The sequence below is a fragment of the Amblyraja radiata genome, chromosome 15 (genome assembly GCF_010909765.2).
Source record: "Amblyraja radiata isolate CabotCenter1 chromosome 15, sAmbRad1.1.pri, whole genome shotgun sequence".
Classification (NCBI taxonomy): Eukaryota; Metazoa; Chordata; class Chondrichthyes; order Rajiformes; family Rajidae; genus Amblyraja; species Amblyraja radiata.
In genome coordinates, this window is record NC_045970.1 from 37,333,675 (window position 1) to 37,361,350 (window position 27,676).

The 27,676-nt window shown below is 43.2% G+C and overlaps 1 protein-coding gene across 1 annotated transcript in view; it reads left to right on the plus strand.

The window, feature by feature from the left end:
* The window catches only part of got1 (glutamic-oxaloacetic transaminase 1), a 46,642-nt gene extending 20,361 nt beyond the window's left edge, over nt 1-26,281 (plus strand). Inside the window, exons 8-10 of the mRNA XM_033034069.1 lie at nt 7,710-7,875; nt 13,284-13,426; nt 24,206-26,281. Of these exons, the coding sequence (XP_032889960.1) occupies nt 7,710-7,875; nt 13,284-13,426; nt 24,206-24,351 (455 nt within the window). The 3' untranslated portion in view covers nt 24,352-26,281. The remainder of the gene's footprint in view (nt 1-7,709; nt 7,876-13,283; nt 13,427-24,205) is intronic.
* Nucleotides 26,282-27,676: the final 1,395 nt, after the last annotated feature.

Consider the following 27,676-nt stretch of genomic DNA (forward strand, 5'->3'; position numbering starts at 1 on the left):
CTTTGTCTCCTTTCTTGGTAAACCAGCATCGGCAATTCCTTGTTTCTACTGAGTTAAGTAAGACTCCGATGTAGAACACAATTTACTGGAGTAACTCAGCAGGTCGGGGTGACATTTTGGATTGGAACTTTTTTATTCAGACCCAGCATCAGCAGATCCCTTTGTCTCCACTTTGTTTCTCCACTGCAAAACCACCTAAAGGAAGTTCTCCTCTATTCCGACAGGCGTTCTCCGAGACCCTCTCCCACTGCTCCCCCTCAGTGATTCCTATTGCTCTTCTGAGGTCTGAAGAAAGGATCCTGACCCAAAACGTTGCCCATCCATGTTCTCCAAAGATACTGCCTGACTCGATGAGTCACTCCAGCACTTTGCAAGATTCCAGCATGTGAGGTTCCTTGTAATTCTCTGATAAGTAGCATTGCTGTGTGAATGGCCCCTTCAACATCTACTCAATGCAATGCTGCTAAGAATGCAGAAAGGTGACAAACAGTGACTGTGGGTGCAGTGAGGTACATAACGCTATAAATATGTAATAATTTGCACCTGTCAGTTTCGTAAAATAGATCAATGTTCTGCTCAAAAGGCATATGATGATCAGAAAAGTTTGTGTTTTGTTTTAGACACAAAGAACTGCAGATGTTGGTCTACAAAAAAAGACATAAAGTGCTGAAGTAACTTAGTGGGTCAGTCGGCGTCCCTGGAGAACATGTTCTCCAGAGATGCTGCCTGGCCCGCTGAATTACACCAGCACTTTGTTTTGTTTTGTTCTGCTGGATTCTAAATGAGCAACTGGTGAACTTATGTGGTTTTAAAATAAATCAGTTTCTGAACCTGATCCTAAGTAGTTTTGTAATTGTATATCAGACTGCATGCCATTAAGGACTTGCTTTTCAAGAAATATTTTGCCTCTAAATCATATACTGAGTTTTACTGGAATTGGGGAAATATGGAGGGGGCCCCTCGCATTCAAAGAAGTTGGCGCGCAGAGAGACAGTGTTAATCAGAATGTAATTTCCATACTGGATCTTGAGATTATGGTGCAGGGTTTCTACTTTGGAAGCAGTCATGAAACTGTAGACTAAATACACATGAAGTTGGTCTGGTTAGTTTAAGCTCCCAAGTTTCCACTAACCTGAATATACACAAACGCAAGCATAGAATGTTTGAAGAACCTATCCAATAATTCATTAGAATAGAACATAATCTGTTTGTTTTTCATTCAATGAAAGATATCCTTCATAAGACCATAAGACATAAGGAGCAGAATTAGGCCTTTGAGCCCATCGAGTCTGTTCTGCAATTCCATCATGGCTGATCTACTTTTCCTTCTCAACTCCATTCCCCTGCCTTCTCTCCATAACTTTTGACGCCCTTAATAATCAAGAAACTATCAATCTTCGCTTTAAAAATACTCAAAGACTTGCCCTCCACAGCCATCGGTGACAATGAATTCCCTAGATCCACCGCCTTTTGGCTAAAGAAATTCCTCCTCATCTCCTTTCTAAAGGTACGTCGTTTTATTCCGAGGCTATGGTCATTGGTCCTAGACTCTCGCACTAGTGGAAACATCCTCTCCACATCCATTCTATGGAGCCTTTCATTATTTGGTAGGATGCAATGAGACCCCCCCCCCCCCCCCCATCCTTCCAAACTCCAGTGAATACAGGGCCAGTGCCTTCAAACGAAATGTCACTGACACAACTGAATTTTACTGACAGCTAAAAATAGGTTTAACAACAAAGTAAGTATTTTTCATTTGGGTGACCACTCTATTGAGAGTAAACATTTTAAATAGCTGTAATTCAATGTAAAATAGCTGAAAATGAATAAACTGCATTGAATGGAAACATAAGAAACTACAGATGATGGAAACCTGAGCGAAAAAAACAAAGTGCTGGTTGAATAACGGGTATGGCAATATTTATGGAGGGAATGGACAGGCGATGTTTCGGTTTGAAAAGGTTATATGTCCACTTCCCTCCACAGATGCCTGATCCGTAGAGTTCCTCCAGCACTTTTTAATTAAATTGTACATTATATATTTTTGATCTGAATTTTATTTTAATGTATTTATGTTAAAAAACCACCGGGTGGCGCCAGCAATGACTGCCTCGCCAGCAGTCTGTCACGTCCCTTCTCTGTTTTTATTATTTTACATATGTTTTAAATGTGTGTTTCAATGTTTCTTGGTTAATTTATGTGGAGGGGGGGGGGGGGGAGAATTGGGGGAAACTTTTTTTCAGTCACTTACCTCGACAGAGATGCGACTTTCTCAGTGTCTCATCTCCGCGCCCCCCCCCCCCCCCCCCCCCCCCCCCCCCCGCCCCCCCTGCGCGATCTAACAACTGGAGTGGTGTGGCCTTTCCTGGAGACCGGCCTGGAGCTTCAAGCCGCAGGCACGGCGCAGACTTTAACATCGCGGAGCTGCGATCCTTTGCCGAGGTTCGCCAGAAGAAGTGCTCCGACCGTGGGGCCTGTGGACTTTTAACACCGTGAAGCTGCGGTCTCCGGTAAGAAGCGGCCGACTCGAGAACTCCATGCCTCGGAGTGTTCCGATCCGTTCCGATGTCGGAGTTTCGATCATCCCGACGAGAGGGCCTGAACATCCGACCGTCTGTAGCGGCGAACTGCGGAGGGTTCAAAGGCCCCGACACGGGTGAACAAAGGAGGAAGATGACTGAACTTTATTGTCTTCCATCACAGTGAGGAATGTTGATTCCACTGTGGTGGATGTTTATGTTAAATTTTATTTTATGTGTGTATTGTGTTACTTTCACTTAGTATGGCTGTATGGTAACTCAAATTTCACTGCACCTTAATTGGTTGTGACAATAAATGTAAACTTGAACTTGGGTTCAGTTGATGTGCCCACTTGGAAGACTTTCCCAGGCTAGTGCAACCTCATGCTTTTGATTCGTGGGCAAAGTGGGGGTAAGCGAGGTACCTTCATGTAGATTATGATATAAGTAATCTCCATAGAAACTTGTATCCTCCTCACTCTCCTGCAGTGTAGCAAATAATTAGACTCTGTTCATAATGGCCTGACAGAATTTGAGTCATCTTGTCAAGAACTCAGTGGATCAGAGTCTTTTTCTCAAGTACCCAAGAGTGACTAATAGTTAACTATTTTGAAATCATAAATTCACTGAATAGGTTTATTAGAAGTGAACGGGCACCATAGTGAAAATGGATTCTTCTGTCCATCATTCCTGCAGTTTAATAGTTTGAAATTGATGTTATGATAGATCTTGGCCACTTTAGTTTAGTTTAGACATTAGGAATTCTGACAGCAAATGGCCAAAGCTCACAAAGCAGAGGTTTTAGAGGGGTGGAGATATGGAGAGTTTTGGGGAATGATGTCCAGAGCCTTGGACCAGGAGACCTGACGGAAACATTACCTGTGTTTGGGCAACGGAAAACAAAAGGCTTGAATTGAAAGACTGAATATATGTTTGGTATATTCATGGATCTGTGGAGGTTACCTAGATGGGATGATGGAGAACTTTAATAGTGAGATGGTGGTTAAGTGGTATCCAGTTTAGATCTGTGAACAGAGAGCTGAGAAGTAGGCACAGTGACGTGGAGGGAGAGCTGCTGCCTTACAGTGTTAGAGACCCGGGTTCGATCCTGACTATGAGTGCTGCCTGCGTGGAGTTTGTACGTTCTCTCTGTGACAAAGTGGGTTTCCTCTGGGTGCTCCGGCTTCCTCCCACAATACAAAATCGTAAACGTTTGTGGGTTAATTTGCTTCGGAGAATTTGTTAATTGTCCGTGGTATGTCGGATAGTGCTAGTGTACAGGGTGGTCGGTGTGGTGGGCCAAAGAGCTTGTTTCCGTGTTGTATCTTTGAGGTCTAAAATTTTTTTTAAAATCCAGTACAGGTTGGGTTTAGATTTATTATTTTCACATGTACCGAGGTACGCTTGTAAAGCTTTGTTTTGCATGTTATCCGCTATAGATCAGATATACGATGCATAGATACAATCACTTCAAACTTGAGTACAATATACAGAGCAAAGGGGAGGATACAGAGTGCAAGATATAGTTCTCAGCATTATAGTTCATTGTAGCGCATCAGTTCCTTAGACAAAATCCAATGTCTTCATTGGGGTAGAGGTGAATCGAGCTTTAGGAAGGTCTGTTCAGAAGCCTTATAATGGACAATAAGAAGCTGTTCCTGTATCTGGTGGTGCGTGCTTTCAAGCTCCTGTACATTTTGCCAGACGGGAGTAAGGAGAAGAAGGAATGATCGGGGTGGGACGTCTTTGATTATGTTGGCTGCTTTTACAAGGCAGCAAGAAGTGTAGATGGAGTCAATGTTGGGGGGAGGCTGGTCCGTGTAATGCATCTACAACATTGCAATTTCTTGTGGTCTTGGGCAGAGCTGTTCGCAAACCTCACTGTGGTACAACCCGACAGTATGGTGCGAAGCTTATAACTCTTGTTAAGGATAAACTCCTATCTCACCAGGGACTAACCTTACTGTACCACTCTACTGTTTTTTTTTGTTAATTGCTCTTTTCTACCCTTTTTCCTTCTTCCCACAATATTTAATATGAAAAAGAATATGTGATTCTGTTACATTCTGTTTGCAGTTTGTTTGGTTGTTTGTTTGTTTGTCTTTTTGCACAAAGTCTGCGAGCATTGCCACTTTTCATTTCACTGCACATCTCGTATGTGTATGTGACAAATAAACTTGACTTGACGACTTTACTTGACCTAAATATACAGACCAAATATGGGAGATCAACATGGGGACCAATATGTGGTCCCCATCTGTTTAATTGGTTGCTCTATTGAACAATTTATTATGAAAATTAGATAATTTTGGAATTGACATTCTGTTTTTAAAAAGGAAAAGAAGATTTTTCTTATGCTGGGCATTTTATTGCTTTTTGGTTGGCTTTTATTACACTGCGGCAGCCATTTTGTGGACAACACAATCCTACCATAGTAAAGCACCACAAGTTAGAATGTTTGTCTTGTGCCAGCCTAGAGTATGACACAGTCCAGAGCAAACCTGAAACATTTACAATCAGAGTTGGAATTTTAAACTACCATTGGTACTGATCAAAATATCCATTTGCTGTTGTTGGCCACTTTTGAATGGCATCGTACACTACAGAAAGTTTAAGTGTGCTCTCAATAGGGGCAGCTGTTCTTATTCTTTTCAGCAATCAGAGCAATTTTACATCTGCTTGTCATTCCAAGGCTGCACTTCAAACTTGATCAAATGTAGTTCGGTTGGAATTTTGGCTGCAGCTTAAAAATCGTGAAATTATTTATTGAAAAAAAGACCAATTCCATTCCCAGTCAACAACTTGGGTATGAAACTGATTTAAGTTTTTGAATACGAATGATGGCGTTGGTCAAACTTACTCCATCAAACTTACTTCACTTTAAACTAGAACAACATCGCCTGGATTGCCATAAAGATACCCAGACACCGCAATATAATTATTTGCCATACTGAAAGTTTGCAATTGAATTGTGTTGGAAATGCAAAAATCTTTTGTTTCTAATTAGTTTCATTGAGAAACCTCTACAATTCCCACTTTAAAAAAAAAGAAGTATTTTGATAATTCAAATGGCACCAAATAAACTCAAGAAACTAGAATCTTTTTTTCTCTATTTTCTTTACAATGGCTTGCTGATTTATATACATAGGAGTTCAGATTTTAAATCCAAGCCAATTTGTAAAGGTTTAAAACGAATGCCTGTTGGCATTGGATATTTGTGTTACTCAGATGGGACAGTTTACAGAATTCCCAATCAAGGTCCATTAGCCAAGATCTGATTCATCTTAAATTGTAGATAATATCCACCTTTTGTCTGCTGGTCGTCAGCCCCAAGTTGGGAACCTACTTCTAATGTTGTGGTTATAAGATACGAACATATTTTGCAGTAAATAAAATGGAGTTGAACTAAATTGCTTGTACAGAAAGTCAGAACATGTCGGATGAATCTTCTGTCCTGTAAAGATGTACCTTGTCTAGCTCTTTGAATTTTGAAAGGAAACCTCTCAGCGATTTGATGGTGCAATTGTACCATTAATAGATCAGACAGTGAATGAACGGATTGGAGGTCAACTGATGTCTAAACTAGATTTGAAATTATCTCCCTTAAAAAGGCAATTGAGAGCAAGATTAAATATTCAGTTGTTCGGGGGGGGGGGGGGGGGGGGGGGGGGGGGGGGGGCGAAGGGGCGAGCTGGTTGAGAAGAGAGATTTGCGGTGGTTAACCAATGCTGTGGGAGAGGTAGCATGTGATAGATAGATTGTGCATGCTGTATCAATGGAATGGGATTGATGGGTTGAATGACCTCTGGCTCTGGATTTTAATTTTCTGGAAACATTAAACATGCAATATTTCTGGAAAAGATCTGCAAATATCAAGTATTTTTTTCAAAAATTGCATCTGAATGCTAAAGATTCTATGTTATATTTGTGTTTTGCATCCAGTTAGAATAAGTTCATTTAATGTTATTTTCATACCTGACACTCAACTACTAGAATAGAACCCTACTCAGTTGTCCTTCTATTTTGTACAGCTTTTTTAATCTTTTGTTAGTTCAGTTTAGGGATACAGCATGGAAACAGGCCTTTAGGGGCAATTTACAGAAACCAATTAACCTACAAATCTGCATGTCTTTGGGATTTGAGGAGGGGGGGAGAGAAGAATCCAGAACACATGGAGAATTCCACCCGGTCACAGCGAGAACATACTGACAACACCCTTAGTCAGGATTGAACCCGGGTCTCTGGCGCTGAAAGGCAGCAACTCTACCGCTGCGCCACCGTGTCGCCCTGATCTAAATCTTTAAATAAGAATTAGCACCCGGAGAAAACCCACGTGGTCTCAGGGAGAACGTACAATCTCCACACAGACAGCATCCGTAGTCAGGAATGAACCCGGGTCTCTGGCGCTGTGAGGTAGAACTCTATCGCTGTGGTTCTGTGCCGCCCAAGTAATAAACCTAAACATAGAACAGTACAGCACAGGACCGGGCCCTTGGGCCCACAATATCTGTGCCGAACATAATGCAAATATAAATTAATCACATCTGCCTGCATGTGATTCATATTCCTCCGTTTCCTCCACTTGCCTACCAGATTTCACAGCGCTGATGACCATTGTTCCTGCTCGGTGGTTTCCCATCATTGCACTGAGAAATTATGTTTTGGTTTTGGATGCCATGATTGTAATTTTGGGTGAAATTTTCCTTGGACCTAAGTAAAATTATAACTAAAAAAGACAATGTGCTGGAGCTCAGCTGGTCAGAAAGCATCTCGGGAGAACAGATTCGGTCAAGATACAGCATGGAAACAGGCCCTTCAGCTCACTGAATCTACGACAACAAGCGATCACCTTGTACACTAGGGACTATCCTATACACTAGGGACAATTAACAGAAGCCAATTAACCTACAAACCTGGCGTGTGGGAGTAAACCGGAGCATCTGGAGAAAACCCACATGATCACAAGAAGAACGTACAAACTCCGTACAGACAGCACCCCTGGTCAGAATCGAACACGGGTGTCTGGTGTTCCAAGGCAGCCACTCTGCCACCCTAACCATGTTCCCCATAGATGCCGCACGACCCGCTGTTACTCCAGTAGGTTTTTTTTGTCGACCAGCCTCTGCAGTTCATTGTATTTACATATGTAATTAAGAATGCCCCGTTTAATTTCTCCCTCCTTGTTCACAGATGAGCGAGTTGGAAACCTGTGCATCGTGGCCAAGGACACCGACAACGTGAACAGGATTCGGTCGCAGATGGAGAAGATAGCCCGGACAGTATGGTCAAACCCTCCCGCTCAAGGGGCTCGAATTGTAGCCGCTACACTTAATGACTCTGCTCTCTTTGCAGAATGGTGAGAAGACAGTGATAGAACAATCTAACATGCAGTGGAATGACATTGTGCTTGTAGACATCTATTTTTTTTTTTTTAAGTTGCCTAAATAGTTCTAACTCCTCGCTCTTCCCATTCCAAAACTGACCTCTCTGTCCTGATGAATTTCCCGGTTGCTACCCATTTGCTCCCCTTCCCATTCTCACATCGACCTTTTCTGTCCTGGGCCTCCTCCATTGTCAGGCCCAACAACGGAACTCACTATCAAAACATGGAGGGGACGGGGGACACAATTTTTTGGCGGCCGCGTGCGCATGCACACACTCACACACACACACACACACACACACACACACACACACACACACACACACACACACACACACACACACACACACACACACACACACACACACACACACACACACACACACACAAGGCTTCGGAGGCTCAATCCAGCGCTAAATGCAGCTCAACTGCCTGTCTCACCGGGTTAACTAACAGCCCTGTCTGGACTGACGGGATACCAGCACTGCTTCTCTGCGCTGGCCATATTTCCCGCAAGCCCAGGCAGGTTAACCTGGCGGGGATGTCGCCCACCACTCAAAACATGGGGGGGGGACGTGTCCCCTCTGGCCCCCCTGGGTTTTCCGCCCCTGGTCAGGCCACACGCAAACTGGAAGAATAGCTTCTCATATTCGCTTGTGTAGCTTTCAATCCAAATGGTCTGAATATTGAAACGTTGAAACAATGAACTGCAGATACTGGTTTACACAAAATGACACCAAATGCTCGAGTAACTCAGTAGGTCAGGCAGAATCTCTGGAGAACATGGATAGGTGACATTTCGGGTCAGGACCCTGCTGCCTGACCCACTGACCTACTCCAGCACTTGGTGACGTTTTGGTAAGAACATTGAGTTCTCCAATTTTTGGTAATCAGCCCCTCCCCGATTTTAACCTCTCTCTTCCCTGTGTCCTTCCTGGATGCGCACCCATTTCTACCACTATCCTGCCCCCATTTCTCCTGTCCCCTTCTACCTATCTCCCATCTACCTATCTCCCTTCCTCTGGCTTCATATTTCATACCACTTCTCTCCTTATTTCACTGACCTTTTTTCTTTTCATTTCTAGCCTTAGTGAAACAAACCTTCCTCATATGTATCCACCAATCACTTACCTGGCTTTGTCCAGCCCCCACCTCTCTTCTAGCTTTCTACCCCCATTACAATCACTGTTTGGAAAAAAGGGTCCCAACCTGAAACTTATTATCTAAAGAATATACCTGATCTGTTGAGTCTTTTTTTGTAAATAAGCATCTGCAGTTCCTTACGTCTACTCCTTGTGATACAGCGTGAAACAGGCCCACTGGGCCCGCACCGACCAACGATCACCTGTGCACTAATTCTATGTTATCCCAGTTTTGAATCCTACACTGTCGGGGTAATTTACAGAAACCGCTTAGCCTACAAACCTGCATGTCTTTGGAGTGTGGGAGGAAACAGGAGCACCTGGAAAAAACCCGCAGTCACACGGAAAACGTACTAACTACGTACAGAATGCACCCATAGTCAGGGTCGAACCAGGGTCCCTGGCGCTGCAAGGCAGCAACTGTTTTGCCGCAGCACTGCAGGCCCTTTTATCTTGGCATCATGTTCGGCACGGACATTGTGGGCTGAAGGGCCTGTACCTGTGCTGTTTTATGTTCTAAGTGTCGGTAACATTATAAACACTCTGGCAACCATCTTTTTACACTCCCTGCTTTCCTAATGTTTATTAGTTTCTGGTGACATTTGTGGTAATTGTTGTCATTATAAACACTCGTATTCACTTTATGGTGGAATCCACCTACTATAAACTTTCCACACTGTACCTAGAGTCATTGTATTACAGCATGAAAACAGGCCCCTTTGGGCCATCCTACCCACATGACCAACATGCCCCGTGTACACTCGTCCCACCTGCCTGCGTTTGGCCTATATCCTTCCACACATCCTATTCATGTACCTATTTAAATGTTTCTTAAATGTTCTGTTAGTACCTACCCCAACAACCTCCTCCGGCAGCTTGTTTTATACAGGTGTGTGGTTTTTTTTTTCTCTCTCATCCGGGTGCTCCGGTTTCTTCCTGGATTCCAACGACGTGCAGGTTTGTAGGCTAATTGGCTTCTGTAAATTGCTCCTAGTGTGTAGGATAGCACAAGTGTATGGGTGATCATTGGTCGGCGTGGACTGGGTGGGCCAATGCACCTGTTTCCATGCTGTATCTCTAAACTGAATAGGTGGATGTTAATGGGTGTCTTCTTATACAGTAGAGAGGTGATTTAGGAAATAAATTCTAGCTGGTGAGGTTCAAGTATATGAAGGCGGGGCTATGAGTGGCAGTCATGAAATCTGAAAAGAGCAAATGGGCAAATTTTGAGCGTTCAAGTTGAATGCCAAGTTCCAGAAGATCACATGCCTTCCAATGTATATGCTGCAGGTTTTTATTCATCATTTCCTTTCATACGCCCAACATTTAATTCTGTAGAAATCCTGCACCTTTCCCACTTTCTGCATTCTCTAATCCTAAACCAGTCTTTAATAAGTAGACACAGGTGCTGGTTTACCAAAAAAGACACTAGGTGTTGGAATTACTCAGTGGGTCAGGCATCATCTCTGACAAACATGGACAGACGATGTTTTGGGTCGGTTCTATTCTTCAGACTGATTATGGTAGTCCCAAAACCCGGGTCTTGGTGTTAGAGCCCCCGGCGGGCGCTCGCAAAGTCCCGCGGCCATTCCAAGCCGCGCGGGGCGATGGTGTAAGGCCCCGCTCAGGTGCTCTTCAACCCCGCAACTCGGGAGGGAGAAGTCGCCGTTGCGGAAGCCCCAAAAAGCGGTCACCCAGCAGGGACCCGCGGGCTCCCGGTGCCGCCGTCCGCCAAACTCGCAGTTGCAGCCTCCGAACCTCCGGAGGTCGGGTGGCAGCAGCGCTCCACCACAGCTCCACCCGCTCCGGACTCGGCCAGCCCCATGACGGTGAGTAGTCGGCAGCTCCGCAGCTGGAACCCCAGGTCGTTCCTGTTGGAGGCCGCTCCACGTTGCAGCCCCAACGACAACGGAGACCCGACAAAGAAAAGGTTGGGTCTCCCGTGCAGGAGAAAGATTTTAAAGTTACCCCCACCCCCCCACACACATACCCCAACAAAAAAAATAACAAAAACTACATAAAAACGAGACAAAAAATAATAAAACACAGACAGATTGCAGAGGCCGCTGCTGACGAGAGTCGCGCCGCCCACCGCGACAAGGTCTGGCAAGTGATCTTTAATAAGAGTGTGATAATTAATAAGTTACAAGGAACTGCAGGTTTACATGAAAAGTCACAAAGCGCTGGAGTAACTGGGTCAGGCAGCATCTCTCTGGAGAACATAGATAGGTGGACACCTGTTACCTGTTACGGTCTGAAGAAGGCTCCTGGTCTAAAGAAGGATCCCACCCTAAAAAGTCATCCATCCATGTTCTCCAGAGATGCTGCCTGACTTGTTGAGTTACTCCAGCACTTTACGTATTTTTTCAGTAAAACTAAGCAGGTCTTTTCTAAATATAATTGAAGGGTTATTGGACCACACATGCTGGCCCAAACTTCTTTGCTGCTGTGTTATCGTGTGGATTTTATAAAATGTTGATGACTTTCATGCTAAGGTCTGATTAACATTTTATCGGTCTGTGCCAGTTCGCCAGCTTGACTAAATTTATTTTGCAATGCTCATATCCACCAGGTGTTTTTATTTCTTTTAATGTGTAATCTCCACTCTGAGAAAAACGCTGCACTTATGGCATAAACTACGTTCTTTTGTGTCCCTAATTTTAAATTGAACCTTATGGCGCGTCCTGCGAAACAAATCGTGCTTTTTTTTGTCTTTATGTCGTTGCCAATCCATTCTTTTACCATTTAGTCTGAGCCTGTCGCTGTGCATGCAGCAGCTTCAATCCCAGCCGCCTTTCCCTTTGAGCCATTATTCCATCCAAGTGTCTGTGCCGCAGTTCCATTAACAACCTAGGGTTGATCTCTTGTGGGATGTCAAGCTTGTTTCTTCATGTTCAAGGCAGCAAAATGATCATTTATTTACATACCAACTAGTGCAGAGTTCATGAATACGGACTGCTGCAGTTTAGTTTAGTTTAGTTTAGAGATATAGCGCGGAAGCTGGCCTTTTGGCCCACTGAATCCACGCCGACTAATGATTTTTTTTGTTTCTTGCTCCGCCCCCCCCCCCCCCACAAAAGGAATATTCCACATACTGAGAACAATTTACAATTTTTTACCAAAGCCAATGGACCAATAAACCCAAACGTCTTTGGAGTGTGGGAGGAAACCCGGAGCACCTGGGGAAAACTCACACGGTCACGGGGAGAATGTGTAAACTCTGTACAGACAGCACCCATAGTCAGGGTAAACCCGGGACTGGCAACTCTACTGCTGTGCCACCGTACCCCCTGTTTATTTTCATTGGAAGTAGTGTGCATGCTAAAGATTGTAGATCCTCTCCAAGAAAGAGTGGTTACTGTGGATGTGTTGAGAGAACCTAGTACTTGGAGCAGTAGACAAGCAGGTCCTTTGTCCCACAAACTCTATCCCGAACATGATGCCAAGTTAAGCTAATCTTCTCTGCCTGCATGTGATCCATATTCCTCCATGCCCTGCATATATCTATGTGTGCCAATCAAAAAGCCTCTTAAAAGTCACAACCATATCTGCTTCCATCATCTCTGGCAGCACGGTGCAGGCACAAAAGAGCAACTAGCAATTTAAAAGTCACAGGAAATATCTGGCAATAGTCATCTCTGCAGCGTGAGGAACACCAAGATTGGTTTCAGCAATTCCATCAGGGCTCACTCTGCATATCTCTGATGTCAAACCTGGGCCTTCTCTAGATTCATTATCGTCTAGGTCATTATCATCTGGGTTCATTATTGGCCAACAGGGTGACAGAGCTGGTAGAGCCGCTGCCTCATAGGTCCAGAGACCAGGGTTATATCCTGACCTTGGGCGCTGTCTGTACGGAGTTTGCGCGTTCTCCCTGCAATTGCATGAGTTTCCTCTGGGTGCTCCGGTTTCCTCCCACAGATGTGTGGGCCTGTAGGTTATTTGGCCTCTGTGAATTGCCTCTACTGTGTAGAGAGTGGGTAAGAAAACTAGTTCTAGTAATATAGTTCTAGTCCTAGAAATATAAAAGTAGTGTGAAAGGGTGATCGATGGTCAGCGTGGAGTCAGTGGGCTGAAGGACCTGTATCCATGCTGTATCTTTCAATCAAATATGGTAAAACAAGGATATTGAGCCATTCCACTCGAAGACTGCATCTCTAAACTTAAACCTAAACTAAAGTGATGTGATGTCCACTGACTCACTCTGGTACATTACTTTGTTGACATTTCCTCCTCCAGGGCAAGTAATGTGAAGACTATGGCTGACCGCGTATTGCTGATGAGAGCGCTGCTAAGGGAAAAACTGGAGAAACTGGGAACTCCCGGCACTTGGGATCACATCACCCAACAGATCGGAATGTTCAGCTTCACGGGACTGAACCGTATGTACCCAGAGCACATACCACATCTCATTGAGCCAGACAGCGTGAAAACTGGCCCTTCGTCCCAACTTGCCCACACCAATGTGCCCAATCTACACTAGCCCTGCTTCTCTGTGTTTAGCCCATATCTTTCAAAACCTATCCTATCCATGTACCTGTCTAAATGTTTCTTAAATGTTGTGATAGTACCTGTCTCAACTGCCTCCTCAAGCAGATCATTCCATACACCAACCATCCTTTATATTTAAAAAAAGTTGCCCCTCAGGTTCCCATTAACTCTTCAACCTTTAATGAGTGTGTAAAACTGCTGCGACACAGCTCCAATGAACCAGCTTCAATCCTGACCACGGGTGCTGCTTGTGTGGAGTTTGCACGTTCTCCTGTGACAGTGCGCATTTCATCTAGATACTCCGGTTTACCCCAGCATCCTAAAATCATGTGAATCGATAGGTTTGTTGACTACTCAAAATTGCCCCCTGTGAGAAGGAGAGTGGTAGAGTCTGTGGGAATTAATGGGAACATGGGGTGGTCCGTTTACAAGGATGATTAGTAGGGTAATGATGTTCTTTCATTTGGTACAGACTCAATGGGCTCATAAGATCAAAAGTTCATGTCAATGTAATTGGAGCCAGAAGTAGGCCAATCGGCCCATCAAGTCTACTCCGCCTTTCAATCATGGCTGATCTATAGTTCCCTCTTAACCCCATTCTCCTGCCATCTCCCCATAACTTTTGATGCCCTTACTAATATATCCAGTGATTTGGCCTCCTCAGCTATCTGTGGTAATCAATTAATCATAGATTCACCACCCACCTGAATAAAGAAATTCTGGGCCTGTATCCTCTGGTCCTAGATTCTCCCACTAGTGGAAACATCCTTTCCACATCCACTCTATCCAGGCCTTTCACTATTTGGCAAGTTTCAATGAGGTTGCCGCTCATCCTTCTAAACTCCAGCAATGAGTACAGGCCCAGTGCCGTCAAAACGATCATCATACACTAATCCAATCATCCCCAGGATCATTCGCATTCTTGTAAACCTCCTCTGGACATCCTCCTTCCTCGTATATGGGGCCCAAAACTGCTCACAATACTCCAAATGGGGTGTGACCAGTGCCCTATAATGCCTCAGCATTACATCCCTGTTTTTATATTCTAGTTCTCTCAAAATAAATGCTAGCATTGCATTTGTCTTCCTTACTACAGTCCTATATCATTACGAAATATCGAAATGGATTTTGTTGATTAGCAATTTTTGGGCAAAGTGAATTTATGTTTGTTTAGAGAAATCTGCAGTCTTAACACTTTAAATGCATAAAGCTCTCATTTTCTAGTGTACTCTCCGGATTCCAGTTGGTTTGCAGCATTATGCATTCATTCGCATTGATTCCCAAGTGTCTGAATGAGACTGAAAAAATTAGCTCATTGACCCAGTTCTCCAGGTAGCCATTACATGTTTGGAAAACACTGACCTTAAGATTGGGAAAGATGAATTAGGTAATGAGGTGCAGGCAGGATCCAGAAGTTAGACTATAAATAAAGCAGTCGCTGATCAATCCAAGAGAGAATTCAGAACGAATTACTTTCCCCAAAAAGTGGTTAGAATTGAGACACAACCCTCAGGGAGTTGCTGAGTTGATTATCATGGAACCACTTCAGTGAAAACGACTTTAACACACGGATGGATTGGCTTGAAGGATGTCATGGAGTCACATGGCTCTTCGACCCACTTGTCCATGCTGACAATCTATTTCCCCTTGTTTGGCCCATATCCCTCTAAACCTCTTCTATCCATGCACCTGGTCACAACTAGGTACTATTCCAACCAAGTAATGACATTGCATTAAAACACAATGTGCTGAAGTAACTCAGCAGGTCGGGCAGCATCTGTGGAGGGAATGGATAGGTGCTATTTCGGGTCAGGACCCTTCTTTGGGCTTGAAATGTCACCTATCCATGTTCTCCAAAGATGCAACCTGACCCACTGAGTTACTCCTACACGTTGTGCTTTGCTCAAGATTCCTTGCAGTTCCTTGTGCCTCCATGACTTTGCACTCTTCATTTTGTAAGGCCTCTTGCCCATTCTCCCAAAAAGCCAAGATGTGGTTTTGCTGTCAAATGAGCTGATGTCTGGAAAATGCAATGAAGGGGAGAGAAGGAAGTGGGGATGGGATGGGGCAGAGCTAGACCAGAACAAATCTAATGTTCTTTGCACTTTGTCATCAGATGAATGGATAGAAACAAGAAAGCTTTTCACTGTATCTCGGCGTATGTGACAATAAACTAAATTAAAAGGATAGCATGCAAACAAAAAATTCCACTGTATCTCAGAGTACATGTAACAATAATAAATATAAATATAAATCTGTGTGGGAAGATGTGGATTCCCCAATAATTTTAAATAGGGCTTTTAACATAGGTGCTTCGTATAAATGTAATAAGATAAATATTGACATTGAGCCATAAGTGGAGATGTTAGGAGATTAAAAAGGCAGGTTTAACATTTGAAGGTTTTGGAATAGCCCAGTATTCAACCTGATAATCTAACACTGTACAAGAACGAAAAACTAACGGAGGTTTGGTTTAGTTTAGTTTAGTTCAGAGAAACAGAGCAGAAACAGGCCCTTTGGCCCACGGAGTCTGCGCCGACCAGTGATCCCCATTCACTTAGCACTATCCTACACTCTAGGGATCATTTACACTTTTACGGAAGCCAATTAATCTACAAACCTGTGGTCCTATGGAGTGTGGGAGGAAACCAGGGAAACTCCATGTGGTCACGGGGATAATATACAAACTACGTGCAGATAATACCCATAGTCAGGATCGAACAGCCATCAGGCTATTAAACCTGGCTCGGACAAAACTCTGATTATTAATAACTACTTTCTGTTATTTGCACTTTACCAGTTTATTTATTCATGTGTGTATATATTTATATCATGGTATATGGACACATTTATCTGTTTTGTAGTAAATGCCTACTATTTTCTGTGTGCTTAAGCAAAGCAAGAATTTCATTGTCCTATACAGGGACACATGACAATAAACTCACTTGAACTTGAACTTGAACCCAGGTCTCTGGCGCTGTAAGGCAGCAACTTTACCGCTATGTTACCATGGCGCCTATGTGCTCTGACATGACTAAGACATTAACCTGAAGCTCCATCTGTTTTCATAAGTTGCTGTAGAAAATCCTGTGGCATCACTTGAATTGATATTGCTTAGGATGTGCTGAGATTGTGAAAGAATAGAAATGTTTGGTTTGTTTTTTTTCCTCCAAATATATAATCCTTTTGTTTTAACATGTAACAAATAACTGTGGAACGAGGTATTAAAATCGCAATTCTGGGAGGGAGCAAAGGCAATGCCTCTAGGTTTGTGGTAGGAATTTGCTGTGGGCAGGTTGTAAAGGAAGCTGCCTTGCCTTCTCTAACATGTGGTGCTTTAGATTGTGGCCAGTGCCAAGTGCCTGGTCTAGTTTAGGCTCTGGGATCTTCAGCTGTTCCCAATTCCTGTGACGGATATCGAGACTAGTCCATTCTTCCTTTAGTGCACCTGGCAAATAGCTTGGAATTTTTTGCAGATTTTCATTGCACCATTTATTGCCGGCAGCTGCAATGTTTGCACAAACCATTATAGAATGTGCCTGGGGTCGTCTCTGTTTATTGTCAGTCTAATTGTGTTGAAAGCTCTGAGCAGCCAGAAGAGTTCCTACAAAGACCTTCGATAATGTGGTTGCCAAAGCATCTGTCTCGCAGGAGTCTCCAAGCACTGAGCTCTCTCTAGATATTTCTAAAGAATGCAGTTTTTTTTTGTTTCAATCTTTCTATTTGCTAGAATTTTACTTATGAGCCATTACCAATATTCACTGTGTTTGCCTCAAGACTTGGAACCATTTGCAACATTCACCCTGTTTGCCTCTAGAATTGCAGCCATTTCCAATATGCACTGTTGCTTCAAGGGTTTGAGTTTAGTTTATTGTCACGTGTACTGAGATACAATGAAAAGCTTGCGTTGCGTGCTATCCAGTCAGCTGAAAGACAATACATGATTACGATCGAGCCAACCACTGTGTACAGATAGATACATGTTGAAGAGAATATCGTGAATAGCATTTAGTGCAAGATAAAGCCAGTAAAGTCCGATCAAAGATAGTCTGAGGGTCTCCAATGAGGTAGATAGGAAGTCAGGACGAGTTGTTGGTAGGATGGTTCCGTTGCAACCGCAAGAAATGCAACACCTGTCCCTTCACCTCCCCCCTCGACTCCATTCAAGGACCCAAGCAGTCGTTCCAGGTGCGACAAAGGTTCACCTGTATCTCCTCCAACCTCATCTACTGCATCCGCTGCTCTAGATGTCAGCTGATTTACATCGGGGAGACCAAGCGTAGGTTGGGCGATCGTTTCGCCGAACACCTCCGCTCAGTCCGCAATAACCTACCTGAACTCCCGGTGGCTCAGCACTTCAACTCCCCCTCCCATTCCCAATCCGACCTCTCTGTCCTGGGTCTCCTCCATTGCCAGAGTGAGCAACAGCGGAAATTGGAGAAACAGCACCTCATATTCCGTCTGGGGACCTTGCGTCCGTATGGCATTAACATTGAATTCTCCCAATTTTGCTAGCCCTTGCTGTCTCCTCCCCTTCCTTAACCCTCTAGCTGTCTCCTCCCACCCTCCCATCCGCCCGCCCGCCCTCGGGCTCCTCCCCCTCCTCCCCTTTTCCTTCTTTCTCCCACCTCCCCATCAGTCTGAAGAAGGGTTTCGGCCCGAAACGTCGCCTATTTCCTTCGCTCCATAGATGCTGCTGCACCCGCTGAGTTTCCCCAGCAATTTTGTGTACCTTTGTTGGTAGGATGGTTCAGTTGCCTGATAACAGCTGGGAAGAAACTGTCTGAATCTGGAGGTGTGCGTTTTCACTCATCTGAACCTTTTGCCTGATGGGAGAAAGAGAGTGCCGAGGTGCGACACTTCCTTGATTATGCTGGTGGCCTTGCCGAGGCAGCATGTGTGATGGTCTGGGCCGCGTCCACAATTCTCTGCACGATGGGTTGGAGCCATTGCCAATATTCATCCTCTTTGCCGCAAGGCTCGGTCCGAGGAAAATTCTTGAGGATGAGATTCACCATTGGACCTTATCTTTATCAGTGATTTGGGTCCATTCCCCATGTTTCCTTGTAAAAACAGGTAAGAAGTTATATTCACAGCACAACGGTCTCCTCTAATTCAACATGCCATGGAGCAGATTGAGTCTTGGTGCTCAGCCGTTAAAAGATTTGATGAAAGAAGGATAACAGCAGTGGCAAAACTTCTGAGAACTGCCTGCATGGGGCCAAAATGGAAAGAAGTGAATCTTGTTGTGCAGCACGCTGCAGAAGGTGTCTGGCACGCCTTCTGATTTCTATCACCTACGGACCCTCAGTGGGTCAGGCAGTATCTCTGGAGAACATGGATAGGTGATGTTTTAGGTTGAGACCCTTCTTCAGTCCTTGGTTGTTCTTGGTTTAATGTTTGTATGATGCTTGCGAGTTGCGAATGGAATTGGTGCAAATGGATGAGCTTGCAGATTGGTCTTTACGGGTTCTGTTGATCACAACTCTTGAGTTTAGGTTGAAGAATCCCTGTGGCAAGAAAGCTGAATTGACCCCATTACCTGCATCTTCTAGGAGAGCTACATTCAAATTCACTGCACAGCTTCTGTTAGAGACATTGTGCTGTGCATGTTTTGGAAGCATTTACTGTAAAGGGAAAAGATTCAGATCAGCTTGAAATCTATGCACCGTTCAGAGAGACAATTGGTTGGGGAGTAACTCAGCAGTTCAGGCAGCATCTCTGGAGAACATGGACAGGTGACATTTTGGGTCAGGACTCTTCTTCAGAAGCAAAAGGACTGAAGAAGGGTCGTGACCTGTAACGCCACCTGTCCATGTTCTCCAGAGATGCTGTCTGATGTCTTTTTTTTGGTAAACCAGGATCTGCAGTTCCTTGTATCTATATCTTGCTTTGGGGACAATCTATTTTCAGCGTATTTCTGTTAACGCTGCAAGATTGGAATTCCATGCTGGAGGGAGTCCCCATCATTTGCCCACGCTGATGCTTCAGATTTCCAACATCTGTAGTGTGTTTTTTAAAAAAAAATTTCGGGACCCTTCCAGAGTCACGAGACAAGACATTTTCAGTCGGTGTCTTGATAGAATGAGCCCGCCGCACATCTGACCCAGTGTCCATTCCGCACATGTCGGAACATTTAGTTTCCCCACATTAACACTGGAGAACAACACTACGTTTCTATATTGTAAGTGATGGATCACATTCAGATGGAAAGCTCCATTCTCTGGGCGTTCCATTTCCATGACTTGTGCTCCCTTTGAACACATTCAAGTGCAGGACAGGTGGTTTTTGCCTGGCAGCCGTCTATAGACCCTGGTGGTATGTTGTGTGTTCATCTAATTGAATTAAATTATTTATTTTCCAAAAATACCATTGGTGGGCCTTATCTAAACCACAGGCTTCAAGTTGATGGGTAATGCTTACCTTGTTTTCGTTAGTTGTGAGTTGCTTCCTGCCCTCCCTTGTCGCGGGAATTCAGTTTGCTGTTCCTGCTCGGTTTAGAATTGGTCTGTTTTTCAGTCAAGGCATTGAATTGACGTTCCATCTGTTTTATCCTTCCTTGGCTCGGGCAATTATTGCAGGTCTTGCTGTATTATTGAAAGCAGAGGTGCCAGCACACCTACCTCAATTAAAGTGCCAAAAACCTTGTTCACTGTGGTCATCATTCATCTCACTTTATGTTTTTCGGCATATTACCATGCAGTAAATTGACTATATAGAGGACTGCAGTTCAGAGGTGACTCATTACAACTGAAAAGTTTTCACATTTCCTAGTGATGAGATATCGACCATACGAGTGCTCAGCCTTCTTTCAAAGTTAACACACTGCTTGCACCTTTTTTCCCCTCGTTGCTAGCCTGAAGCCATTAATCATCCTTTGGATCATCCTCGAATAAAATGATTTAATGTCTTCGGAAGTTTTCCATTTTATTCCTGTAATAAGAGGCACAGACCCATTCTGGAATATGTCACCGCAGTGAAAACTAGAATGTGAGGTGTTGGTGGATGGGTAGATGTCTCTGTTAGTGTTCCCAGCTTCACCACAGTCCCCGCTAGTTTGGTTTCACTCTTTACAGATCTTTTAATTCAAAACAACTGCACTAATTGACAAGCTTTCCCTCGTCCAGCCGATCGTTATATCGTACAATATTTTAAGCAGTAATGCTATCCAGCTGTTCTGCGTGTGTGTTTTGTTTTGGATAGTTGCAGATTCACAAAGGGCTGAAGAAGTTTATATTTTAAGAAAAGAGGAGAGGAGAAAAAAATCTTTGCATCATACTTTTATTAATGGGAAGCAGACTGTTTGGCTTAGTGAAAGAGAGAACTTATGCAATTTGAGAGTCTGTTGGGTGCGTCTGTTTTGGTGCCCTGAAGGAGTCAATTAGATGAACACACAACATACCACCAGGGTCTTTAGACGGCTGCCAGGAGATATCTCTTTCTATTTGCAAAATGACCACTGGTATCAGATAAAGAATCCACTTGAGGACCCTCGTCTGCTGAGAGAGGGAGGGAGGGAGGCAGGAAGAGAGAGAGAGACACAGTGGTGTCGCGGTAGAGTTGCAGCCTTGCTGGTGCTGTTGGGTGCTGTTAATACAGAGTTTGTATGTTCTCCCTGTGACCATGTGGTTTTCTCCAGGTGCTCCAGTTCCTTCCCACACTCCAAAGACATGTAGGGTTGTAGGTTAATTTGCTTTAGTAAAATTGTAAGTATTTCCTAGGATAGTGTTGGTGTACGGGGTGATACCTGGTTGGTGCGGACTCGGTGGGCTCTGTATCTATTAAAAAAAGAAAGTGCCTGAGTTGGGCCAGCTTTTGGTGTAGCTGCGTGAAGGGCCAGGGTAGCTGGTAGATGTACAACGTCTATTCAACCGTTGACAAATAACCTGCCAGAAAGTGGCGTCACAGGGTAGTCAAGAAGGCCTTTGGTACATTGGCCTTCATACGTCAGGGTATTGAGTTTTGAAGTCGGGATGTTATGTTATAGCTGAACAAGATGTTGGTGAGGCTGCATTTGGAGCATTGTGTTCCGTTTTGGTCATTCAATTGCTTTCGGAAGGATGTTGTTAAACTGAAAAGAGAAAATTTACAGGAATGTTGTCAGGACTAGACCCGAGCTATAGGGAGAGTTGGGACAGGCTTCAGCTCTATCAGCTGCACCACTATGCTCCCCTTATGTGCCTGATCAAGTGCCTATCTAAACGCCTAAAATGGCACTAACGTATCTGCCTCCAGCACCTTGGCTGTGCATTCCAGGCACCTACAACTCTCTTTGTTTAAAAACTTTCCTTGTAAATCTCCCTTAATTATTCCCATTCTCATCTCAAAGCTATGCCCTCTAGTCCTGGATTTGGCATTTCCACCCTGAGAAAATGACTGTGACTATCTACTCGGTCGATCTCTCATAATTTTATATATTTCTACCACATTGCCTCTCAGCCTCAGACGTCTAGAGAAGATAATCCAGGTTTGTCCAACTTTTGCTTATAGCTATTACTTCTAATCCAGGCAACATCCTGGTGAACCCGTTCTGCACCCTCTCTAAAGCCTCCACATCCTTCCTGTATTGAGGCATCCAGAATTGCACACAATACTCCAAATGTGTCTTACTCAAAGTTTTATCGAGCTGCAACACGACCAACCAACTTTTATACTCAATGCCCAGATCGATCAAGGCAAGTATACTATATGCCTTCTGTACAATCTTGTTTACTTGTGTTGCACTTTCAGAGAGTTAATGGAATTTCACCTCAAGACCCCTCTGTACAGAATGGTCTGGCATTTACTATATACTTATAACCATAAGTATATAGTAAATGCCAGACCATGGTTGACCCTTCAAGACTTTTAAATAAAATAGCTCGCCTTTGTACTTTTTTTCAACCAAATTTGAGGACCTCACATTTTTCTGCATTTCTATCTTCCATCAAAGGCGCCTTTGTCATACAGTCATACAGCGTGGAAACAGGCCCTTCGGCCCAACTTGCCAATGCCGACCAACATGCCCCATCATCACTTGCCCTATCTGCCTGCATTTTGACCCATATCCCTCTAAACCTATCCCATCCATGTGCCAGTCCAATTGTCTAAACGTTGTTATAGTATCTGCCTCAACTATGTCCTCCGGCAGCTCGTTCCATCAGCCTACCACCCTTTGTGTAAAAGAAAAAGTTGCTCCTCAGATTCCTATTAAATCTTTTCTGCCTCTCAACTTAAACCTATGCCCTCTGGTTCTTGATTCCTCTACTCTGGGCAAAATACTGTGCATTTACCCCATCTATTCCTCTCATGATCTTATACACCTCTATAAGATCACCTTGCATCCTCCTGCCCTCCAAGGAATAAAGTTCTAACCTGCTCAACCTCTCCCCTTTTGGCCTGGCAACATCCTCGTAAATCCTCTTTGCACCCTTTCTAGCTTAACAATATCTTTCCTAACAGAATGAACATATCTGAACTGTTTAGTGTATCAAAGTTCTGAAGAAGGGACCCGGCCCAAAACGCCAAGTGTCCATCACACTCTAGATGCTGCCTGACCCGTTGAATTCTTCCAGTAGTTAGTGTTTTGTAGCATCTACAATTCCATGTGTCTCTGACTAATCACAACTCTTGACGCCCCTCCACATCCGCATCCTGCCTAGTTCATTTATCATTTGGAAATGGATATTATATTTATTAATGTCACATGTATCAAGATACAGTGTGGAAGCATGTACTATCCAGGAAAAAAACAGAGGTGAGCACAATTATATCATTCAGGAGTACAACAGGTAGTGCGAAAGAGAAAGGAAACCAAGTACAGAATGTGGTGTTCCAACAACAAAGTGCAATTAAATGAAAAAAGTGCTCGGGTCGCAACCAGGTAGATAGGGAGATCAGGACTAAATCCTTAGCGTATTAGAAGTCATCAGTCTGATATCAACGGGGAAGAAGCGAATATATTACAATTCCTAACCTCTCATCATTTCTTGTCTGGCTGTCTGAGGCATTACTAGCACTGACAGTCTAGTACATTAAAGATGCTTTAAAATTGCTTTATCAAAGATTAATTGGGTAATTTATCTGTCCAAGTTAGAGGCGGCATGATGACACAGCGGTGAAGCTGCGGTTCTACAGCGCCAGAGACCAGGGTTCGATTCTGACTACCAGTGCCATCTGTATGAAGTTTGCATGTTCTCCATATAAGCGCGTGGGTTTTCTCTGGGTGCTCCGGTTTCCTCCCACATCCCAAAAGCGATTGGGTTTGTAGATTAATTGGCTTCTGCAAACTGTCTCTAGTGTGTCGGATAGAACTCGTGTATGGGTGATCGAGGGCTCAGTGGGCCGAAGGGCTTGTTTGTACACCTTATCTCTAAACTCAACTAACCTAAAGCTAAAAGTTTGATCAAAGTTATTTTGATCATCACTTCTTCTTCTTATCGAGTCCACACGCAAGATTAGAAGTGTTCAGCTAGAGCTGAATACACTTCTCGGCATCTACGTACAATGGTGTCTGTCTTGTCGCTTCTTGTGCTTCTTGTGCGTGGTGGTGGAAAGATTGGTGGAAACAGGGCCGCGACGTGAACGCTCTTTCCTTGACCCCATCACTGCAAACTAAAGACAAACTCTCAAGAGAAAAAGGTAAACTTGCTGACCATTTGTGATATTTCTCTCTCTTTTCTCCCCCACAGCTTCTCAGGTTGAATACATGGTCAAGAAGAAACACATCTATCTTTTGGGCAACGGTCGTATCAATATGTGCGGCCTGACCACTTCTAACTTGGATTACGTGGCAGAATCCATCAAAGAAGCAGCAACAGGCAGCCAGTGCCAGTAAACAAGAACTCCCCTCCAAAGTGATCTGTCGACTTGACTGTGTGTATGTGATAGCGGGTGGTTTTTGTTTGGTGTTGCAAACTCTCGCACTCCCAATACATAATTTTATATATTGGAACAGAGAAGTTCTGAGATTATGGTTTAGAGAAAGAAATGAGAAACGCTCATTTAACTTAGTTCCCGGTTCAGCATCCAGCCTTGATGTTTGATTTTGTCTTCACAATTATTGTGACATTCATTTTTAAAGTTGTTTAAAAAAAAAAGCTGTAACTGAGCATCAAATGTTATCCGAGGATTTTAATGTGAAAGGTAGTTGATGGCTGGCGAGTTCATAAACATTGTGAATATCTGGAAATGTGTGTGGTTTTCCCCCCCCATGTTTTGAAGTTAGTTACTCTAGATTGCTTCACATTTTTGTTAAATCTTCCTTTCTGTATGTAAAAAAAATCCTTAAAACACAATGTATTTTACTTTCCTGTAACCAAAGGAAACCCTTCGAAAAATTAGATGCGTGAAAACCATTTTAATGGGCTTTTAATTTCTTAACATTTTAAATTGGAGTTATGCTCTTTCAAGTTTATAACAGGAGTGATGATGAGATGGGGGGAAATGGAGGTTTGAATGGGATAATCCGGTGAGAATGAAGTTTTAGCCCACAACTTTGTTCCTGCGAACTTAGTTTAAGCAAATGACCTGCTTTAAGTTAGGTTTTAGTGTCAGTCTTCCAGTTCCGTCTGGTGCTGTGTGTTAGGATATTCAACGGCATGTAATCATTTAAGATGCAACTGTAGAATTAATTCTAATCCATTATCTTGTCGGTCTTTTTTTATCATGAATGAGTGTTCTCAGACCAAGTGTGTTGTCAGTGAGCACGCCGCAATCTTAGAGATGGCAAACTTGACCTGTGTGAGGACCTGTGTGAGGTGACTATTTTGCACATCATCATCCAATGTTAAATTGTCTGATGGGCTAATCGCTCATTTCTTCAAATTGTTTCTTATAGAATTGTTTCTTATACTCTCATAGAAGCAAAGTTTAATAAATAAGATTAACACCTCAGGGAGAGAATTAATTCCATCCAGGTTTTATTTGGTTATTGTTTGATTGAGTTGCCATAATTATTCAGCCATCTTGAGGGCTTAGATTGATGCAGTTCTGACTAATGTTTTAACTATTGTGACTGAAAGATGGGTCGAGAATGATTAACTTGTTTTTAATTTAGATTGAAGCTGTTTCCGTTATGTAGTGAGGGCATTAAGATGTTGAAGATAGCGTTACATCTGAGTCGGATAATCCTGAACCGTTACAAATTAATTACAGAGAATACAAGACAGCTTTAGTCTGGGAATGGTACTTACAATTCACAATGTTAATTGTCTTAAACCCTCTCCTGTAAAGCACTTTCAAAACAATTACCATACTGATTAGTTATTTTACTTAGCAGAAAATAAAAGGCAATGGACTGACAGTAGAGTTATTAAATGTAACCAGCAAATGAATGTAACCAGATTAGAGTTGACTTTATACCAATATGTCACTTACAATGGCAGTTTCCATAGGGAATATTATCAATAGTGGAATTTATAATAATTCCTTCAAAATTAATTTGGGGGGGGGGAAAAAGAAAAAAAATGTTTTGGGAAGAGGTCGGGATTATGGAGAAAGGAAGGAAGAGAATTCAGCTACCTCTTAATTTTGGCTGTTCAGTTGCACCCTGACACCTTGCTTGTCATATTTGTTGACGTAATTGATGAATGATTGCTATTAATCGATCAAATAATTAGCACAGATCCAGTATATGCACTTGCTATAAACTGCTTATAATATATTAAGAATTACCCCAAAATATTTGGGATGTACAAATCTTGGCTAAATGGAGTTTACATCTAATGTATTAGGTCACATCAAATAAAAATAAATAATTTAAAAAAGTTTATGGTTCATTCTTTTCATTCATTCTCGCGGTTTCCGTGCAGTCTAAAGTCCGGTCGGGTTCGTTTACTGAGACGGTGGTGGTATTTCAGCGCAATTAATTGCTGTACGAGGCCAGAATCTGCTGCATTCGTGAAGCATGTCGCAGGATCGCCCACAAGTTTATTTTTCTGTTTCACTCTGACTGTAGTGACGGAGATGACAGATGATGGTTCATCAATCCTTGGTACTGGGGTGTGTGTCTGTCAGGCACAGTGTGTTGGCAGTCCATGCACCAGACATTACAGCAGTTGTAACAGTTACTTAGGATCTTAACATGACACACCCACCTGTGTGGCTCCTCTGAAACATAAGGTTCTGATGGTATTTGAACAAGATTTCTGTGTGTAAATGGCAATATTCTGCACTTGAATGTTTTCACATACATACACGCATACATTTGTGTATACATACACATATATACATACACATATACATACTTGAAGTGTGCGCATGTGTGGGGTCTCGGGCCGGTGAGGCCTGCGGAATCAGCGATATTTTCAAGCCGCTACAGAGTTATTACAGAAATGAGTTGCTTAAAGTTTAAATAAAGTTAAAGTAAATTACGAGTAGTGTAAAAGTTTTATTTGCCTCACAACAATACTCTATATATATATATGCACACAAAATATATTTATATATATATTTATGTGTACACACACACATATATGTATACACACACACACATATATGTATACACACATACACACACACACATGCATATACACACACACACAGAAATATATATAAACACACACACAATAACCGAACTCCTTTAACTCACTATTTCAGATGGTAGAGGCATATCAGATAATGGCATTTAAGAGGCTTTTGCATAGGCGCATGGATATGCAGGGAATGGAGGGATCATGGATCACTTGCAGGCAGATAAGAATTTGTCTTGGCATCATATTCGGCATAGACACTGGGGTGAAGGGCCTGTTTTGTACTGTTCTAATTTCCCCCGAAGTTCTAGTGCCTTGTGAAAGCCTCAGTGCTTCAGAACAAGCAGAGTCCTGATGAAGTGAAAGGAAGTTTGGTGTTTGACAAAGCCCGTGCCTGGAGGGAATCGAGGTAATGGAGTTCCTACTGCATTTGTGCTCATGTCCTGCAGGATGGGGATGCCACAAGGGAGGACTACATAGAACATACAACATGTGAACAGACAGATACCATAGTATCCGTGCTGAACATGATGTCAAGACCAACTCTTATCTGCCTGTTCATAACCCATACTCCTCCATTCCCTCCATATCACCGATACTTTATTGTCACATGTACCTAGATTCAGTGAAATGTTTGTTTTGCAGACAACCCGGTAAATTCATGTAGCAGACCATCGAGGCAGTACAAGT